At 38.4% G+C, this 17,284-nt stretch overlaps 1 protein-coding gene across 3 annotated transcripts in view; it reads left to right on the top strand.

The window, feature by feature from the left end:
* Positions 1–17,284, top strand: part of CDYL (chromodomain Y like) — a 108,877-nt gene that overhangs the window by 74,850 nt on the left and 16,743 nt on the right. For 2 of the 3 annotated variants that reach the window (XR_007204889.1, XM_048309955.1), the window contains exon 3: positions 10,808–10,852. The exons of the other annotated variant lie outside the window; for it this stretch is intronic. Coding sequence is in view for 1 of the 2 variants with exons in the window: in XM_048309955.1 (XP_048165912.1) it covers positions 10,808–10,852 (45 nt within the window). In the remaining variant the exon portion in view is untranslated. The remainder of the gene's footprint in view (positions 1–10,807; positions 10,853–17,284) is intronic. 3 annotated transcript variants of the gene reach the window in all.

Below are 17,284 nucleotides of genomic sequence, written 5' to 3'. Positions count from 1 at the left end.
TTGAGGGTGGCAGAGCACTGGAACAGGCTGCCCAGGGAGGTCGTGGAGTCTCCCTCTCTGGAGACATTCCAAACCCTCCTTGATGTGTTCCTGTGTCACCTGCTCAAGGTGACCCTGCCTTAGCAGGGGGGTTGGACTTGATGATCTCCAGAGGTTCCTTCCAAACAAAATGATTCTGTGAATAAACAATAAGGGTGTGTGCGTTATTATATCTCAGTTAAATGAAATAGGCTTTAAGCAACATTGTTTGGTTTTTATTGTTAGTATAATAGGCTTTTGCCCACAAAATTTACTGGACAGACTATAGAATCAAGTGTTTGGGGTTTTTTTGCCTATCTTAGGGAGAACTCAAGTTTCATTGCCTGAGTCTGCTGCTCTGAATTAATAACATGAGTAAATCTAAGAGTTATTATCTCCATATCTCTACTGTAAATTTAAAACTCTACATCATTTGATAAATTTGGTGAGGTATTTTATTATTTGGTGGGGACTTTTTTGGTTTGGTTTTGTTTTGGCATGTTATTAAAGGTCAGAATAATAAGACATCCTGAGACTGTGTCTTTTACGTATATAGAAATCCCTACTTCTCAGCTATTCTGCTGTCTGGTCATGCCAGGGATCTAAGATCAGCATGAAGTCATTAAGGAAGTTCTTATGTTGGTTGTAAGTGCTACAAAAATATCAGGCTGATCTAAATCCCTAAGTTTTTTGAAGACAGTTAATACGCTGTGAAGAGTCATTTCAATTCATGGACATGAAGGGCATTTCCTGCCTCTTCTGTTTCTTTTAATCTTCTCATGATTTTTCTCAGGTGATTATTGAAAAATTCAGTCTGGTGGGAGAAAGGCTCGATAGCAAATGAATAATTTGTGGCCTACAAAACTAAGAGTGTTTCAAAAAGGAAAAAAAGAGATTCTGCCCACTATTTTTTGAGAGCATCTCATCAGTGCTTTCCCATTACACTTCTGAAATTACTTTTCTGGGCCTTGTTTGAGTACATAATATAAATAAAATAGATGGCTCTGGCTGGGAGGTAGAGCCATCTTTACCTTACAGAGTGTAAAGTTAACAATTTTATAAACTTCTTCCGGTAACCTGCAGTAATGGGTAATTAATTGTAGCATTCCTGAGATTTCGGGTTTTGGCTTAAAATAAGCAAATGCCAAGGACATAGTACTCTTTCAGTATCAGATAGCCTATCTTATTTTATGGAGCATATGGGTATGTTCTTTCTTACAGACATTTTTTGCTCATTTCCAGTGTGATTTTTCATTAAGGTCACTGGCATGTATGATTTTTCTCATAATTACAGTTGCATACTTCTCATAGCTAATTGCTTGATAATAGTGCAGATAGTTTACCATACTCGATCTTTCTATAAAAGAGCTGATATTTCTTCAAAGCTCTATTTTGTGCTTTTAATAAAAAGTTGAATTTTACTTTTGGAGACATGAATGTGTTTCAAGAGGGTTTTGGAACACCTTTTTTCCTTTAAAGTGAGTTTATTCTTTTTCAGTAGAGGCAAATACTGTGACACTGTTCTATGCTTGTTGCTACCCAAACAAAAAATTATGTGATACCTCAGAACTAAGTTCAGATTTATATTTGTTATTTCTCTATGTGTTACCTTCACTTCTTCTGCCCTTCTGTTTCAGCTTTTCAATACAATCCCCATGGCGTGAGTTTGGGTTTTGATACTAATAGGTTTCTTAGGTTTTTTTGTTTGGTCCATGTTTTTGGCCCTCACTGTGTAACAGTTTTTCACTTGCTGTGAGGTGAAAAGTCAGTGGGATAGAAATGAAACCTGCAGAGAATGTTAGTCTTTGATTTCCAGATTACTTGATAGGATTTAGCAGTAAAATCTGTAAGACAGCAAGGAGCACTATATAAGAGTGCCACAGGCTTCACTGAGTGGAGATTTCTATAAAACATTTCCTACTTTGAAAGGTTATTCCCTCAGATATGCCTAAGTTTCCTGAGCAGAAGACATTATGCTTCATCTGATGCCTGCTGTTCCACAGCCCCCTTTTTCTTCCAGTCAGTTTTATCGTGAAGGCCTACAGAAGGATGTTCTTTGTTTTGTCTTGGTTCCATCTTTAAAATATTTAGATTTCTGTAGGATGTCAGTATTTGTGGTTGGTTTATATTTGTTTTTTTTCTCTTGCAACTATTGTTAGACATTTTAAATTGTGAAACAGATAAACAGCTAAAACACAAGTATTTTAAAGTTTAGAGGGTATTTATTTTCTTTGTCTGTGTATCTTTCTCTCAAAACATTGTACATTGTTACAGACCAAAGGAATTCCATAGACAAACACTTCGTTTTACCAGATGGGTTTGTCTGAAATACCCAGGATTGTTACATTCATTTTATTGCAGTTGCTACCAGCACAGTAGAAGTAATATTCTATCCTCCACTGCTGTAGTGGTTAGGACTTTCCTAATCTTTGTGCTGCCATAGTATTGCTATTCTTACCCTCTCATGAGGTTATGGTCTGGCAAGTGTGTTTCAAGTTGCACTGACCTTTTTTTGCTCTAAATATCTTGTATGTGTTCATGGACTACTCTTAAATGTTTTATTTATTTATGAAACTTCGGCGCTTTGAACTTTCAATAGGGATGTGAATATTCAATTTGAATGACAAATTTTCAAAATATATCAAGTTTGGGATGAATGTATATATGCTGAAAAATGTCTGCGTGCTTCTGATTGTTTACATTTGATTATATGCCAGTTTTGCTGTTTTATGGTAATACTTATGAATATATACCTTGTCATATTTTGTGAAAGAAGATACATCTTTAAGTGGTCATATTGTTAAATTAACCAAGAAATTAGTCTTTACTAAGAGATAACAACAACTATTTTTCAAATATAGGTTATAGATGTAAATTAGATGAGACAATGTTAAATTACTTTAATGAACTTTAATACTAAAATCCACATAGTAAAAGAATCAATTACACTGGGAAAAAAAACCTCTACAGAAACTGAATTTAACAATAATTGATTCTTTTGAATCATAAATGCAGCTTTGGTAAGCAGATGAGAAGGAACACTTTTCAGTGCAAATTGACATCTCTTAGTATAATAGATGAAGGAATATCTTTTCCAGGAAGAAATTTTTAAAACAAAAAGAAAGGTTTACAAAGAACTCTCTGTGTGTGTGTGTGTGTATGTTCACACAGGCTAACTTCCAGTGCAATGTCTGATGGTTAGTTTTCCATTGAAAGTGTAACAGGGAGTCATTGCTATATGTCACATTTGTTGGGGCTGGATTGTTTTTAGCCATCTTACTTGCAGTATTTAAACTTCGTGAAAGTGCTGAAACTTTATTGGCTTGAGATTTTAGTCTTTTGAAAAGAGGAGGGGCAAAAACCTCAAGCTCTTTAGCTATTATCCAAACTTAAATTGCTAGAGAATAAAGGAAAGGAAAAGGAAAGGAAAATGTCAATAGCAGAAAGTTCTGCAGTGAGTATTGGGATTGCATCAGAGGAAATTATATGGTAGAAATGTGTGGGATGTCAGGAATTCCCATATCCTGAGAATGTCATCTGTTGCTCTGCAGTTTGCTTTCTGAATATCTTTGCTGTCAAAAGTGGTGCAGCTGATAATCTGCTCCTCACACAAGCCTTTGTGCGATGATTTGCAATTTAACAGAGCTTTGGCCTGTGTGTCAGAGATGTGCTTTTGCTATCATGCTATAATCCGTTCAGACTTGGCCACCTTTAAGTCTTTCTAAAAATGTTTGGCTGTGTGCACACTCAGCAAAGCTCTCTTCGTTTTTTATCCTTTACGTTGCCTGAAGATCGCCTACACTGAACACAGTCTGGCTTGGAAATGAATGTAACGATGCCTGCAGATGTTTCCTACTAACATGATGCTAACAGCAGAGGAAGCAGTCTCCTTTTTAGTGAACAGATCTCCTCAGCAAAGAAATAGACATCCTTAAAAGATGTATGTTTGTTTGTTTGTTTTGTGGGTGTTTTTTGTTTGGCTTTGAAGTGACTGAGTTTTGTAACCAGCTCCTTTTGCTATGGGATGGCTGGGCCTGGAGCAGCTGAGGCTTGCTCTGGGCAGACCAGGTGGGGAAAGGGCTGCTCACCAAATTGCCGCCAGCTGTGGCTGCCTCTGCTGGCAGACAGCTAAATGGTCTTTCTGCTTCAACTCCTTTCCCCTCTACCTCCTTCTTTCTTGCCGAGTTTCATCAGCCTTTTTTATCTTTCTCTAAGGTAACCCTGTGCTTTGCTGTACAGGGGTGTCTCTCTCTGTGCCCTTGCTGTGTCCTTTCCATGCCTGTCCTGCTGGGAGCCCATCACCTCCTGCCTGCCAGCCTGGGACAGCAGCTGCGAACTGGCAGAAGGACAGAAGCACCACCAGCCTGGACCACCGTCCTGCAACTCTTGTTCACTACTGAACACTCCTGTGGCTCATGATGATGTTTCTCTGACAAAGTATTCCTTGATTTAGGGAGGGGGAGAAAGGAGGAATCTGAAGGCCTCTCAAGAGAGAACTGGCTCTGCTTTGGCTGAGACTTCACGGAAAACCTGGTTTCCCCCTTCCCTCTCCCATATGCTTTGTATATCAGTTAACTTCCAGCATTCATGAGTGGCTAGTAACACTGGGCAATGCTGGACAAAACAGGCAGTTGCAGAACCACTCTAAGTCCAAAAAAGGAGAAGAAATACCCTCAAAAATTAACTGTTGTCATCCCACCTCGATGAATGCAGTAAGTCAGGGAAGCATGGCACTCTTGAACTGTTTATGTCCACTCTTGCTATTGTTTTATCAGATAGTCCAGACTCCCCCATGTCAGGGGAAAAGTGATTTTATTATGGTTCGCACTTAAATGCCAATCAGACTGGCTTTACTTCTCTATCTGTAACCCTGCCAAATTCTAGTTTAACACCAAGCACTGCAGAAGGTCACCTCAGAGAATGATTCCTAGAGTCAGCCATAAACTCCCTTGGGCAGTCCAAAAGGTATTGCACTAAGTTTATCCAATAATAGCACCCATATTCAATTTAGATAGTATTTTGGTTGTGCTGAAACTAAGGAGATTAGCAGTTTGCCCTGATGAATGGCTGTTCTTGTTCCTCACCCTTGAAGAAAAATGGAATTGTCATTTTTAATCTAATCATCTGGAAGCTTCCTCTTACCCCAGCCTATCTTTCTCATCATTATTTTGGAACAGTTAGAAGGCTATCGTTTCTTGTACCCAGTCACAGAGTCCAGTCTTCTGATTTGGAAGTATTTTACAAATAATGTGTAAAACAAGAGTAATTTTTACATCACTGAGATCATTGCAGAAATTACCATTTCAGAGTGGAGACTGCCATCCATAGAAACATTATTACAAAGATCTTACATAGTGTGAGACCCTACGCTTTATGGCAGAGGGACAGATACATATATTGGAGCTGGGGTTGTGGCTTCCCAGCCAAATATTCAGGCCTCTCCACAGAAGAGGATTCTTTCCCTCCAGAGTTGATTCAAGGACACAGGCAGAGCTCTCCCCACCAGGACTGAATGCAGCAGTTAGCTGAGAATCCGATTGTCACTTTCCACAGTTTGCTAATCTGCACCTGATACCTTAGATCCAGGTACCTTGTCTTGGTATTCCAGCTTGTTGAAAGGCAACTGCCTTTAGGTCAGGGGGGAAAAAAGGCCAAAGTGTCGTCACATATGCATCACAGAATACTAGGAAATAGGGTTGGAAAAGACCTTTGTCATCTAATCCATCCCCCTTCCCCCCAGACTGCTCTGCTGATGCTGTTGTTGATTCAGTCAAAGTGTTTTCACATGCAGAGGAATCCATCAGGATCACTGAGAAACACCTGTAGCTCTGGGGTTAAAGAATGTGCCAGCTAGTAACTGTTGTGTCGGTGTGCAGGAATAAAAGCAAGGAAATGCAAAATGGAGGTACATTTTCTCTGAGGGTCATGTGGTGGAACAGAAGGTGTTTTAGGCACTGTGATAGAGTCAGAATGCCATCTGCTTTTGTAGATGCCCTCAGGACATCAGGAGTGTTGATAACTCTAGCTGGTCAAGGATGTAGTGGAAAACAGTTTTATGAGCAAATTTTTCATTGAAAATAATGTGCATGTCTCTGGAGATGCTTGGTTTGCTGTAGAACATTTTTTTGTCTGTGAGAACTACAAAATGGGGAGAATTTTGCTTTCAGTATCTGGCTTGAGTTTACTTGTTGTAGTGTTTGGTTGTATCAGAACATTGTAAGGCAGCTCTTGGGCATATAATAGGATGGATTACAACACGCAGCAGTGGATGTACATTATTTTAAACGGGCTGTGCTTCACTTTCTTTGCTTATGAGTCCTGATTTTTTGCTTTGTTGTGTAGTATGGCTGTACAGGGCCATCAGTGCTAGCTCACTAGAGAGCATGTGTGGGACAAATGCTTTGGCTTTTGTAATGGCATCCTAGTAGGAGAGGAGGTGTTTTTGGAAGGAAATAATTGTTATAAGTTGTTGTTTCCAGTTGATTTGTGACCACTGAAATGTAGTTTTTTAAGTTACCAAAATAGAGTGAAATCACTGATAGACCTTTTCAAAGGGTGATCTAGAAACAGCGCAGGCCTGAATTCAAGCCACTGACTTCCCTTTACCACATAAAGAAAACATATTTTCAATTAAATAATTTCTGTCTTTCAGCTAAGCATGTGTGGGACTAAAGTTATGATCAATTTTAAATGTAGCATATAGTGCTGGGTATGTTCTGCTTCAATTTTAACATTCCTCAAGGAGAATCCATTGATATAACTGCTGTATTAGTGTCTGCAAATTTTATTGTTTCTTATTTATTTTTGCTACAAGTAACATGCAGACTATGGATTCATGTTCATACACCAAAAGAATTAAAACTACTATATTAACTCCAGTAGTAAATGCTAAAATTATATTATTCCTGAATGGATATGGGCAACATTCCTTTTAACAATAGAAATTGCAGCAGAAGTAAAGCTTTGAACAGGGAAGAATAGAATCCTCTTTACAAATTACTACAATTTATTAAGTATACATCTGACCTTGTTTTGAAGCAGTATTTTTACTTCAGAACAGTTTGAGAACTGTTACATAGAAGGAGTAAATCTTAAAACAAAAGAACCACCTGTTTAGGTTTGTTGTGTTTCCAGTTTATCCTCTGAGCCAAAATCCATTTGTCCACTTCTGCATTTGATTACTTTCTACTTCATGGTCATCATAGTGGGTTTTCAGATGTTACAGGGAACATATATAAGCTAGATGAAAAAGAAGGGGAAATTTCGAATTTTAAACCTTAACCATCCTAAAAGGAAGGGAAAGGCTTTGCTTCTCGGCTGGTATGCACAGTGAAAGACTTGTCTTGTGGAGAAGCAATTGGGAGAGAACACCCAAAGTGGAATAGTGTGAGTCTTTCTCTGGAAGCAAAACTGTTTCATGGGCTGGTAATCATAGAATCATTTAGGTTGGAAAGGGTCTTTAAGTTCATCTCAACCCAGCACTGCCAAGTCCACCATTATGCCATGTCTTTAAGTACCACATCTGCATGGGCAGTGTGTTATGGCATGTGAAAGGAATGTGTTTTACAGTGAAATCTACTATTTACCATAGCCATTACAAAAACCTTTCCTAATAGCTTTAGCGTTTGTATCCTTTTCACTGTTTTCTGTGTCCTTCAGAAGACTGACAAAGTTGGCGACTACATAATCCCAAATCGGCTTTTTGAGTACATATTGCACTAATATAATTCTCAGAGATGTCAGGGCACTCTCTAACAACATTTTCTGGGGGCTTACTGGAGCTTTTGTTAGACAGATTTGTGAAGCCTCAGCTTGAACTTTAGTCCCTTTTCCTCTCCCTTGTAGTCTACTCTAGCATTTATTGTAGTCAAAACTCTTGCTGCCTGGACCTAGCAGGCAGGGAAGTCCCTGCTTGTGAAGAGGAGGTGATGAATAGTCACACTTCTCTGACTGTCCCTGTTTGTGCTTCATCCCACTGCAGACTGTGGCAGCCTCAGCGGATGCGTGGCTTTACCTCCCACCTCCCACTGTAGCTCATGTCTCAGTGGGACATCCTGTTCGCATTTTCTTTCCTGGAACAAATTTTCTTGTTCCTTTTTTTTCTCTAGCTAAGCATTGATAAACTACAAATTGATGGCAGCAATGATATGGCACTGTATTTATCTTGCAGATAACTGCAACAGTTTTCCTCATGATTTTTTGGGAGAGTTTAAGGAGTTTACATTACAGGCTGTTTTCTACAGTAAAAAATAAACTAATCCACAGATATGGTCTAAAGTACAAGTCCCATTATGTTTGCAGAAGTAGTTCCCAATCATAGTGTATTTTGTAGCCACGGAACTGAAATATTAGAAGATAGATTCACAGCAGGAAGCGGATTTTAAAACGCTAATTGTTATTTGCTAGTCATTAAACTGGAGAAGAATGTGTTGCTGTTCTCTTTAGACATGGTGCTTTTCATGTTACTCTGTAAATCCTGTCCTCTTTCCCCTGCCTCTCCCCGATGAGTTCCTGGTCAGCAGCAGCACATGGGAACTGATCAGGCTGAAAATTAACCCAATGCACCCCACAAAAATGTTTGGCTTGTTCCTGCTGTTACATTAGTTTTGTCCGTTTTTGTGGGGATTCTGGCATGCCTTCATTTGTTTATGTCAGTTTATTACTCATTTCTTGACACTTAGTCAGAAGTTGATATTTCTGTCCAAATAATGAGCCTGGAGTAGGAAAGCACTAATACTTTTGCCCAGATACTCAGTAGTGATAGTTGAACTATATTTAATGTTTTTTGTAAACTTGGTTTAGGATCCCATTTGTCTTACTCGAGACTGGGAAAGGAAAAAACAAGGGAGGTAAAACCACAGTTGATAATTTTAAACTGGAATTTGGTTGAACTCTGGAATGGTCCAGCAGATGCATCAGTGGATGGCAGGATGGTATTAAGGAACCCAGCTGCCTTGTGTCTGAGTTAGGCAGAAATACCTGCTCTGAGTTTCTGGCAGACTATACAAGCAAGAAACAGGGGAGTGAAAGGAAACAAATCTTAGTTTTGATGTTATGTAAACTAGATTGATACTTAAGTACCTCAAAGTAATTCAGTATGTGCTGCTTGCCCAGGTCACAGGAGCGTGCTGAGGCTTATGGAAGGAGTGATCTTCCTGAATTTTCCAACTAAACAGAATGCCAGTCTGCTGGCAAGAGCAGTCAAGCACAAGGACATACATGCAGCAGACTTCCTCCTTGTAGCAGGAATGAACTTGGTTACTCTATTTGTGGTGTTGATCTGATATGAGCCTGGATGTGATTGCGCTGCTTTTTGCTTGTAGTCTCTTACCTGGTTTTGTGGAGTGAGAGGTGGAGTCAGGAAGGGAGTAATCCCTCTTTGAAATACAAAACCCTCATTAATTCTTTTAGAAATTTCGGTAAGTGTATAATTTTGTTTAAAAATCAATGAAAAGGATGATCTCTCTGCAACATTTTTCTTAATTGTGGTGATTCAAAAGAACAGCTTGAAAAATACACTTCTTTGAGATTGACAGCAGTTTGACTGAGCTGTAGGGGGAAATATCTGATGGTGTGGTATCTTTTGTGATGTAGCTGGAGTGGAAAAGTCATCAACTATTGTAACTAAAAAAAAGCCAAGGTGTTTATGATTGCAAAACACCAATATGTTGATGTATAGATAAGAACAGAATGGAATAAGCAATAACTTTTGTTCCAGTTAACTGCTAATCCTAGGGCAGCACATTAGTGATATGGCGACGTATTCTGAGATCAAATGGAGATGCAGAGTTTCTTATAACTCTGTATATCAAACTGCCAGTGACAGAGAATGTCCACAGACCATCCTTATACAATAACTCGGAAATCTTTGTTGCTACAAATTTCCACTTTTGAGCATCAGTACATTTTAGGATTTTTAGGAAGTAAAATAATTTTGGATAGAAAATTTTTAAACAGATTTCCAACTTGACAGAACTAAGAGTAATTCTATGTCTACAGTTTCGATGCTGAGCAAAATAGGGTTGCTGCTGTGATGAGGTTATTTTTAAATCCTGAAATTTACATGTAAGTATATATGACAGGAAGCTTCTGATTCATATTTTGTAATGGTATGAAACTGCAAAATATTGGTAAAATATATTCCAAGTAATGAGTGACCACTTGTAAAAAGATGAAATTTCTCGGTAATACCCAGTATGGCTCTCCTGAGTATTGCTTTGGATCTCCAGTAGGTTTTAACTGGAAGGACACTTTTGAAACATAGCCTTGAGAGCAGTCTTGTTTATAAACAGAAATAAACTGAAGAGGTTTACGGCTGCCTTTTTAAAACAGTGTTTCTTCCACCTATACCTGAAACTACCTCACTACAAATTTTATTACCCAAGGTACCTTCCAAATTTGCTAGTCTTTAAGCAAGCAAGTCTCGGAGGTATTTCACTTAGTGTGATGTATTTCCCATATAGACTATCACATTTGTCCGTTTCTCCTTTTTTACTGTCAGTCAGCAGTCTTGTCATGGTTAATCCTTTTAGTCTGTCATTTGTTGTATGTACAATATATTCATACCCATCATAATTATTTCTCTGGTTTCTTATGGCATGCTGCTTTCACCACTAGTATTTTAATTGACTTTGTAGCTTACACTACATCTCACTTTTGGTTTTGTTCTAATTCTCCTCTCTCTTTTTCTCTTTATCACTAGAAAAATAGTTTGTGTTGAGCATCTGTAACTATGAGAACTTCAGAGTTTTACTTTGCATTTCTAATACCCGTTCTTTATCTGTTTTAGCATCTCCCTGTATTCTTCCCAGTGTTCTTTACTTCCTATTTTCTTGTAAGTATAGCATATTCTCTTTTTCCCCTCAGTTTCTATTGACCTGTTTAACCATGTGGAGTTAATTGAAGCTACATCTCACTCCTGAAGAAAATAATTCAATTACTGTATAAGTTCAGTTTCATTTTTACACCCTCTCCTTATGCCTGGGGTATCTTGCTGTTTGTCTGAAAAGTATTTAATGCAATATCTTTTTACATAATATAGCTATCTAAAATTGCACAGCATTCATCTTAGGAGAAATTAAATTTCAATTCCATTCTGTTTGTTTAGTGGTTGGAATCTGACATGAACAGGTGGGTCCCTGGCAGGTTTCAGGAAACAACCAGTCATGTAATTCATCTATCATTCTGCCTTATCTATGACATGTTTAAATGGTTTCCAAGTTAAAATTGAGCTCACAATTGTGGCTGCTTATGTACTAGTCCCATTATTTTTGTGTACACGATCTTTGCTTTACTCAATAGCAATTCTTCTGTCTTTTGTGTAGTGACTCCCCTTGATATTTTTGTTTTGTCTGTGTGTTCTTAATGGGTCATTTCCTAAGGCAAGATTCAGCATTGTAGGCATCTACTGTACCTAAAAATGTTCAGACCCTGTCACCCATGAACCATGTCTTAGTAAATATAAGTCCGAGCACAGCTTTATGAACTTCCTGCTGAACACGTGAGGCTTCAGTGCTGGACTTTGGAATTGCAGCAGTGGGAGTTGTAACAACCTGCAAGGCCAAAATTCAAATGGATATTTCTTTTTTATCTTTTCCCTGCTTTTTCAAATTAACAGGTTGTAGATGTAAGTCCTTTTGTGAATTTGCAGCGATGATATATTTAAGAATCTATGAATTTGCTCTTGAGCTGTGAACACATCAGTATGACTCCTGTGAAAAGATGTGTTCCTGCCTACATCACTAAATAGTCAAATAAGTAGTACTTTCCTCTTGCCAGCTACACAAACTGTAAAATTCTCTCTGAGGCCACTACATACTTTGATTTAAAGTATCAGACATGATACACTTTGTTCTTGGCTTTTGTGTAGCAACAGGCATTATGGCACCTAACTAAACCTCCCTTGGTTTTGGTAGGGTTGATACTAGTTGCTAAGTCCTACTCTCTGAGACAGACCTTAACTGGTTTGGCTTTTATGAAACTTGTCTGGAAATTTGCCTTAAACCACATGCTTTTCTCTTGATTGGTTGTTTTCTCTGCCACAGATGCAGCTTCCTAATTTCTTGATTTTTTTTTTTCCCCCATCAAAATTTCAGCCTCCTAGTATTAGTCTTTGTAATAATTTAGAAGTTGTGGTTTCATATTTATACATTGGTGCTACTGAAACAATATGTCCCACTTAAATATCACAATGCTAATTCTATTGCTTCTTTAGCTGTATCTTCTGTCTAACAATAGTATCAATGTTGGTACTTTTATTTTAATCTAGATACTTATAATTTCTGTAAATAAAAAAAATCCAGTACTTAATAAAAGCAGATTCTTACAGGAAAAAATAGCTTTTGGGGATTGGGACCACTTGTAACTAATAATCCTGGCTTCTATATTCCTTGCTTTGTAGCCTGAGGGAAGCCACTTTGGCAGCTCTGAACAATTTTCTATGTATGGCAGCATGTGTTAACTACTTAATTAGTGGTTTATGTACTTATCAGTTCAGGTTTTTTGTCTGTGAGATTTTTCCTTTGATAATTTGTTCATAAATATGACAAGAGTCAATGAAGTAGAAAGCCTAAGGTCTTACGCAGACACTTACTGCTTTCCTCAGCAATATGAAGAGCATGCACCCAAATAGAGCCCATACATGTGATCCATCCTGCTGTGTTAGGGCAGCTCACTGCCTCCAGCCCTTCCAGCTGCTGGCTGAGATGCCTTCCCTGTTCACCGCCTTCAGCTGTGGTTTACTTCCTTGTGATTTATCATGGGCATGTTTTTGGGGCGGGGGGAGAGGGTTTATTTATTTACCACTTTATTGCAAAATTTGATGAAAACTTGTTCTTATAATGGGCATTTTCCCTAGACTTGTGGCCATCATCATAGAATGGTTTGGGGTGGAAGGGATCTTAAAGATCATCCAGTTCCATCCCCTCTGCCATGGGCAGGGACACCTTCCAGTAGACCAGGTTGTTGAGAGCCCCATCCAGCCTTGCCTTGAACTCTTCCAGGGGCAGGGCATCCACAACTTCTCTGGGAAACCTGTTCCAGGGCCTCTAGAATTGTTCCAGCAGATCTGTGTCCTTATGCTGGGGGCCATGTTCAAGACCTTTGCTGTAAATCCCACGTGTGGAGAACCTATACCATTTGTACTGGCGTCAAGATGTGGGGCAAAATGCTGTGAAGACAAATGCCTCCTGTGTGTTCTAGTAATTGCCTGCAGTAATACAGGACAAAGCCTAATTGAGGGAGGATGTCATATTTTTTCCTCAAGCAAAGCATCTGATCTTACTCTTGGTAGTCTCCTACTGTTGACTTTAGGACTTTCTCTGAGGGTTTTTTTGGTTTTGTTGTTTTGGTGGAGTATTTTGTTTTTTAGTAATAATAATAATTTTGGATATGCTTCAGGAGTTCTCCAGTTGAGACAAGTCCTCATGTATTTGCTGATCCTAGCTAGTATAGCCAAAAAACAGACAGGAGAGACCAGATTCAGTTTGAAAGCACAGGTTGTCACTTACTCTTTTCCATCATGCCTCCTTTCAGCTGTTGCCAGTAGATTGTATTTAGAATATATTCCTCTGCAACAGTATAAAACAGCATATTTGGCAAGGTAATACTACTCTGAATTACTTTTTCAGTTCAGAGCATCTGACTATCCAGAACTTGTTGCATGGGATGCCCAAAGATGCTTTTCATCATTGTGCTTTTAATGTGGGCTTATTTTTCCAAAATATGGGAACACAGTTGTAGAGGTTGCTCTAGAAGCAATTTGTGAATACCTCTTCAGATGCGGTATAAGTATCAGTTGTGTGTTCTGCCCAAAAGCAGGGTCTTTTGGAAATCTGTTTAGCTTCAGTCCTTAATTTTTCAGTACAGACTACTTTCCATTGAGTACCTCTGAATTAAAAGTAAGAACCTATTTGGCATGTGCATTTCTGAATGTTCCATTCCTCAGAGGACCCTAAAGCTGTGTTTATACTTCCCCAAGACCTCTAATCTTCTTTTCACCCTATATTCTCCCACTGGTGCCAATGCCCAGCTCTTGATTTTTGTTCCATGCTCCTTCAGGCATCAGAAGTGATCAAGGAGTTGGCAATTCTCTTGCTTAAGTACAAGGCTCAGGACTAAATACCCAGCAATGCAATGTTTAGTTTTTCACTTGATGTTTTTGGGAACCTCTTAGAAAAGTCAGACTCCTCTTTTGCTCTTCCCCTTCCCACCCCAGCCCAGTTATTTCTTCCAAGGTCAGTAATTTCTGCTAAGAGGCAGCTGCTCCTGCAGAACAGTTTGCCCGTGTCAGTAGCAGCCAGCAACATTATGTATTGCAGGTTTCTCAAGTATAAAGTATAGCTGGTGGTGTTAGGGCACACAGCCCTGTGCCCTCGTGTAGTGGAAGATGGCTTCAGGTTCATTTGCCACCTCTTAATGAACCTCTTGTTTGTTGAATACCCCACAGAGGTGAGACAGCTTCTATGAAGAGCAGCCGTCAGATAGTGGCTGGAAAGACACCTGTACCTTCTTGAGGTAGATACATAAAAACAGAGGTGCTTTTTTTCCGGCAGGGATGCTCATCCCAGCACTCTGATCTCAGGGTTCCCTGAAAAGTTTAACACATGCACATCAGTGTCTTGAACCTCTGAAAGTCCTGAGCCTTCTCTGACTACTACTTTTCTGCGTTGAAGTGCCAAGTGTTTTGGAGGGCAGTTGTGAATGGAGCTCTTGCAAACTCTGGTATTGAAAGCCTTGTCTATGTGATGAGAATGAACCTGTCAATTAGTATTCACATTTGTTTTCAAAAAGAAGGTAAATGAAAGTGTTCTGCCAATATAGTAGTGTAGTGTTATACCCATCTGTTTAAATTTCATTCATAATCTAACTAAGGTATTTTAGAATGTTTTAATGTCCTTACAAGCATTATATAATGTGTACCATGGCATGTATATGTTTGTGAAACTACTGGGATGTCTTTTGGCAGTATCTGTTCTAGACGAGCCTTACATTAGGACACTGATATCCCACAAAAAAGAGAGCCATTTTTCACATCACTCTGGGGATTGGATTAAATTGCAGTGAAGTGCTCTTAATATAGAGTGTGTTCACTTCAGAAGTTAGTGTGAAATGGCTGGGTATACTTCAAGTTTAAACCTTAGCCTATTTTGCACTAGCTTTCCTCTGTAGATGAGCCCCGAGAGATGTCCTTGCTTAACTCTCAAATTTTCGAGCATTTTGAATGAATGCTGGGGTATCATAACCTGCAGCTCCAAAAATATCAAGATAGAAGAGTTTTCCCTTATGAAATGTTCCCAGTATTAAAGGACCTCAAAAAGAAGTCTGGAACCTGGGAAGGGCTTTTCTTATTTGTACTTATTAGTGAAAAAAAGAAATGAAACTAACTCCTTGCTTCCCACATCAAATACTTTGGTGCATGCTACCCTGAAATCTGGCTGGGATTTCTTGACTGGAATAATACAGGAGGCTTTAAATTTTAAAATTAATTCCTAAATTTTTAATTTAGTTTTTTTTTTTTTACAGCCATCTAAAATGGTGAGAACAGTCATGTGCACTGTTTTCAATTTATTAGTAGCATCTTAACTATAGATTCAGTGGAAGACAAGTCACTCCAAAATGAGGCTAAAGCTGCAGTGGAAGGGGAAAGGAGAACAGTTCTAATTTATCTTGATGCATCATATAGGAGAAAGAGAGTTTGCTTACCTGAGGAGTGTTTGTTTCTCTATTTTTGATGAAATAATAAGAAAAGGAGATGTATTTGGAAAACCTTTTGGATTTGTTAGGAGGAGGACATTTTCTTTCCACTGTGAGACTGTGGAAAGTTTACTTAATACATTAGTTCCTCTTCAGAGACAATAAAACTTAATCATACTCCTTAAAAGATACGTTGACAATTTATGTATTATTAATGTTATCCTTGTTGGTTTTATGAGCATGGTCTTAAGAAATCTTAGGTCTAGTGTTTTGTTATTTCCATTTTTTAACATATGTAATTTTTTTTTTAATTCCACTTACATGATATAAAACCATCAGGAGAAGGTAGACCTGTTTAACTCAAGGGTGAAGAAATACCATTTTCTCTTGTATTGTTGCCCACTTCCAGTTATAGAATATAATGTTCTGATTAGTTGCATTTTTGGTTGGCATTATGAGTTTATCTTCACATGGATGCTTATGCTCTGAGAAGGAAAGACATTCAAAAGCAAAAATAATTAAATAGCCTATAACCTACTAAAGTCCAATATGACCAGTAATGCTGCCCTACTCATATATTAAAATAACATAGATATATATTTGATGCTCTAAGTAATCAAAGAAACAGAGAAAACTATCTACACAAGGGGAAGAAAAGGCTGCTGTAGACCATATAACTCTAAATGTGACATGGCAGTCAAGATTAAAAGCTAGTTTAAGGTGGAAAAACTTGAAAAATCGAGTAGAGAAATATTACTGGGGTACATGTGTGTGTTTCTCTTCTCATGTTGATTTTGTCCCCAACAGCAGTGTCCTGTAAGAAATGTAGGTTTAATAGGAGCAATGTTTCCAAGTGACATTTACAATTAACACCTATACAAAATACATGGAAAAGAGTAGGAATTAAACAGCATGAGAAAAGGACTTTTTAGGAGTTGAAGGTAGACGTTGACAATCAAACCTGCCAGCCACTGCACAACTGTTTGCTGCTGAGTTGTAGTTTTCTGTTGCTGATGTTCCACCAAGTTCTAACATCATAATTTCCCAGTTAATCTGTTCTTAAAACCTACAGTCCTTGTTGTATTGAAATGTGACATATTTGCAAAAACAGAACGTGGCTGAAGAACATCTAATGGTTCCCTGCATAACTATTTCATTGAAACAGAATCAAAGGTGGTTAACTTTATTTAGAAAGGATGATGTTACAGCACTCAAACACTCCCTCCCTCCCCACAGTAAGAGTTTTGAGGAGGGTATCTGCAGCAGGGCATGGCAGTGATCATCAGCCTATAATTTGAAGAAATATTGTCCTTTGCTCCCCCCATCTCCTTCAAGGCATCTTTGGGGATGCCCATTCTAATGCTGGGATATGCACAACTTATTGCTGGTTGCACTGTTGGTTTGTGCTCTGTATTAATGTAACACCATATTCTGGAAGGAATTAACTGAAGTTACATGTTTCTTATGTAAGTGACCAGCACAGTCTGAACCCTCTTTCAGAAACACAGAGCAAATCAGCATTTTAGGTGAAATGTACAATAAATTGAGACTTCTTTTTCTTGCAAATATTTAT

This window comes from Corvus hawaiiensis, chromosome 1, assembly GCF_020740725.1.
Source record: "Corvus hawaiiensis isolate bCorHaw1 chromosome 1, bCorHaw1.pri.cur, whole genome shotgun sequence".
In the NCBI taxonomy this organism is placed as follows: Eukaryota; Metazoa; Chordata; class Aves; order Passeriformes; family Corvidae; genus Corvus; species Corvus hawaiiensis.
Note: the sequence above shows the minus strand (reverse complement) of the source record. Positions and strands in the feature narration are given on the sequence as shown.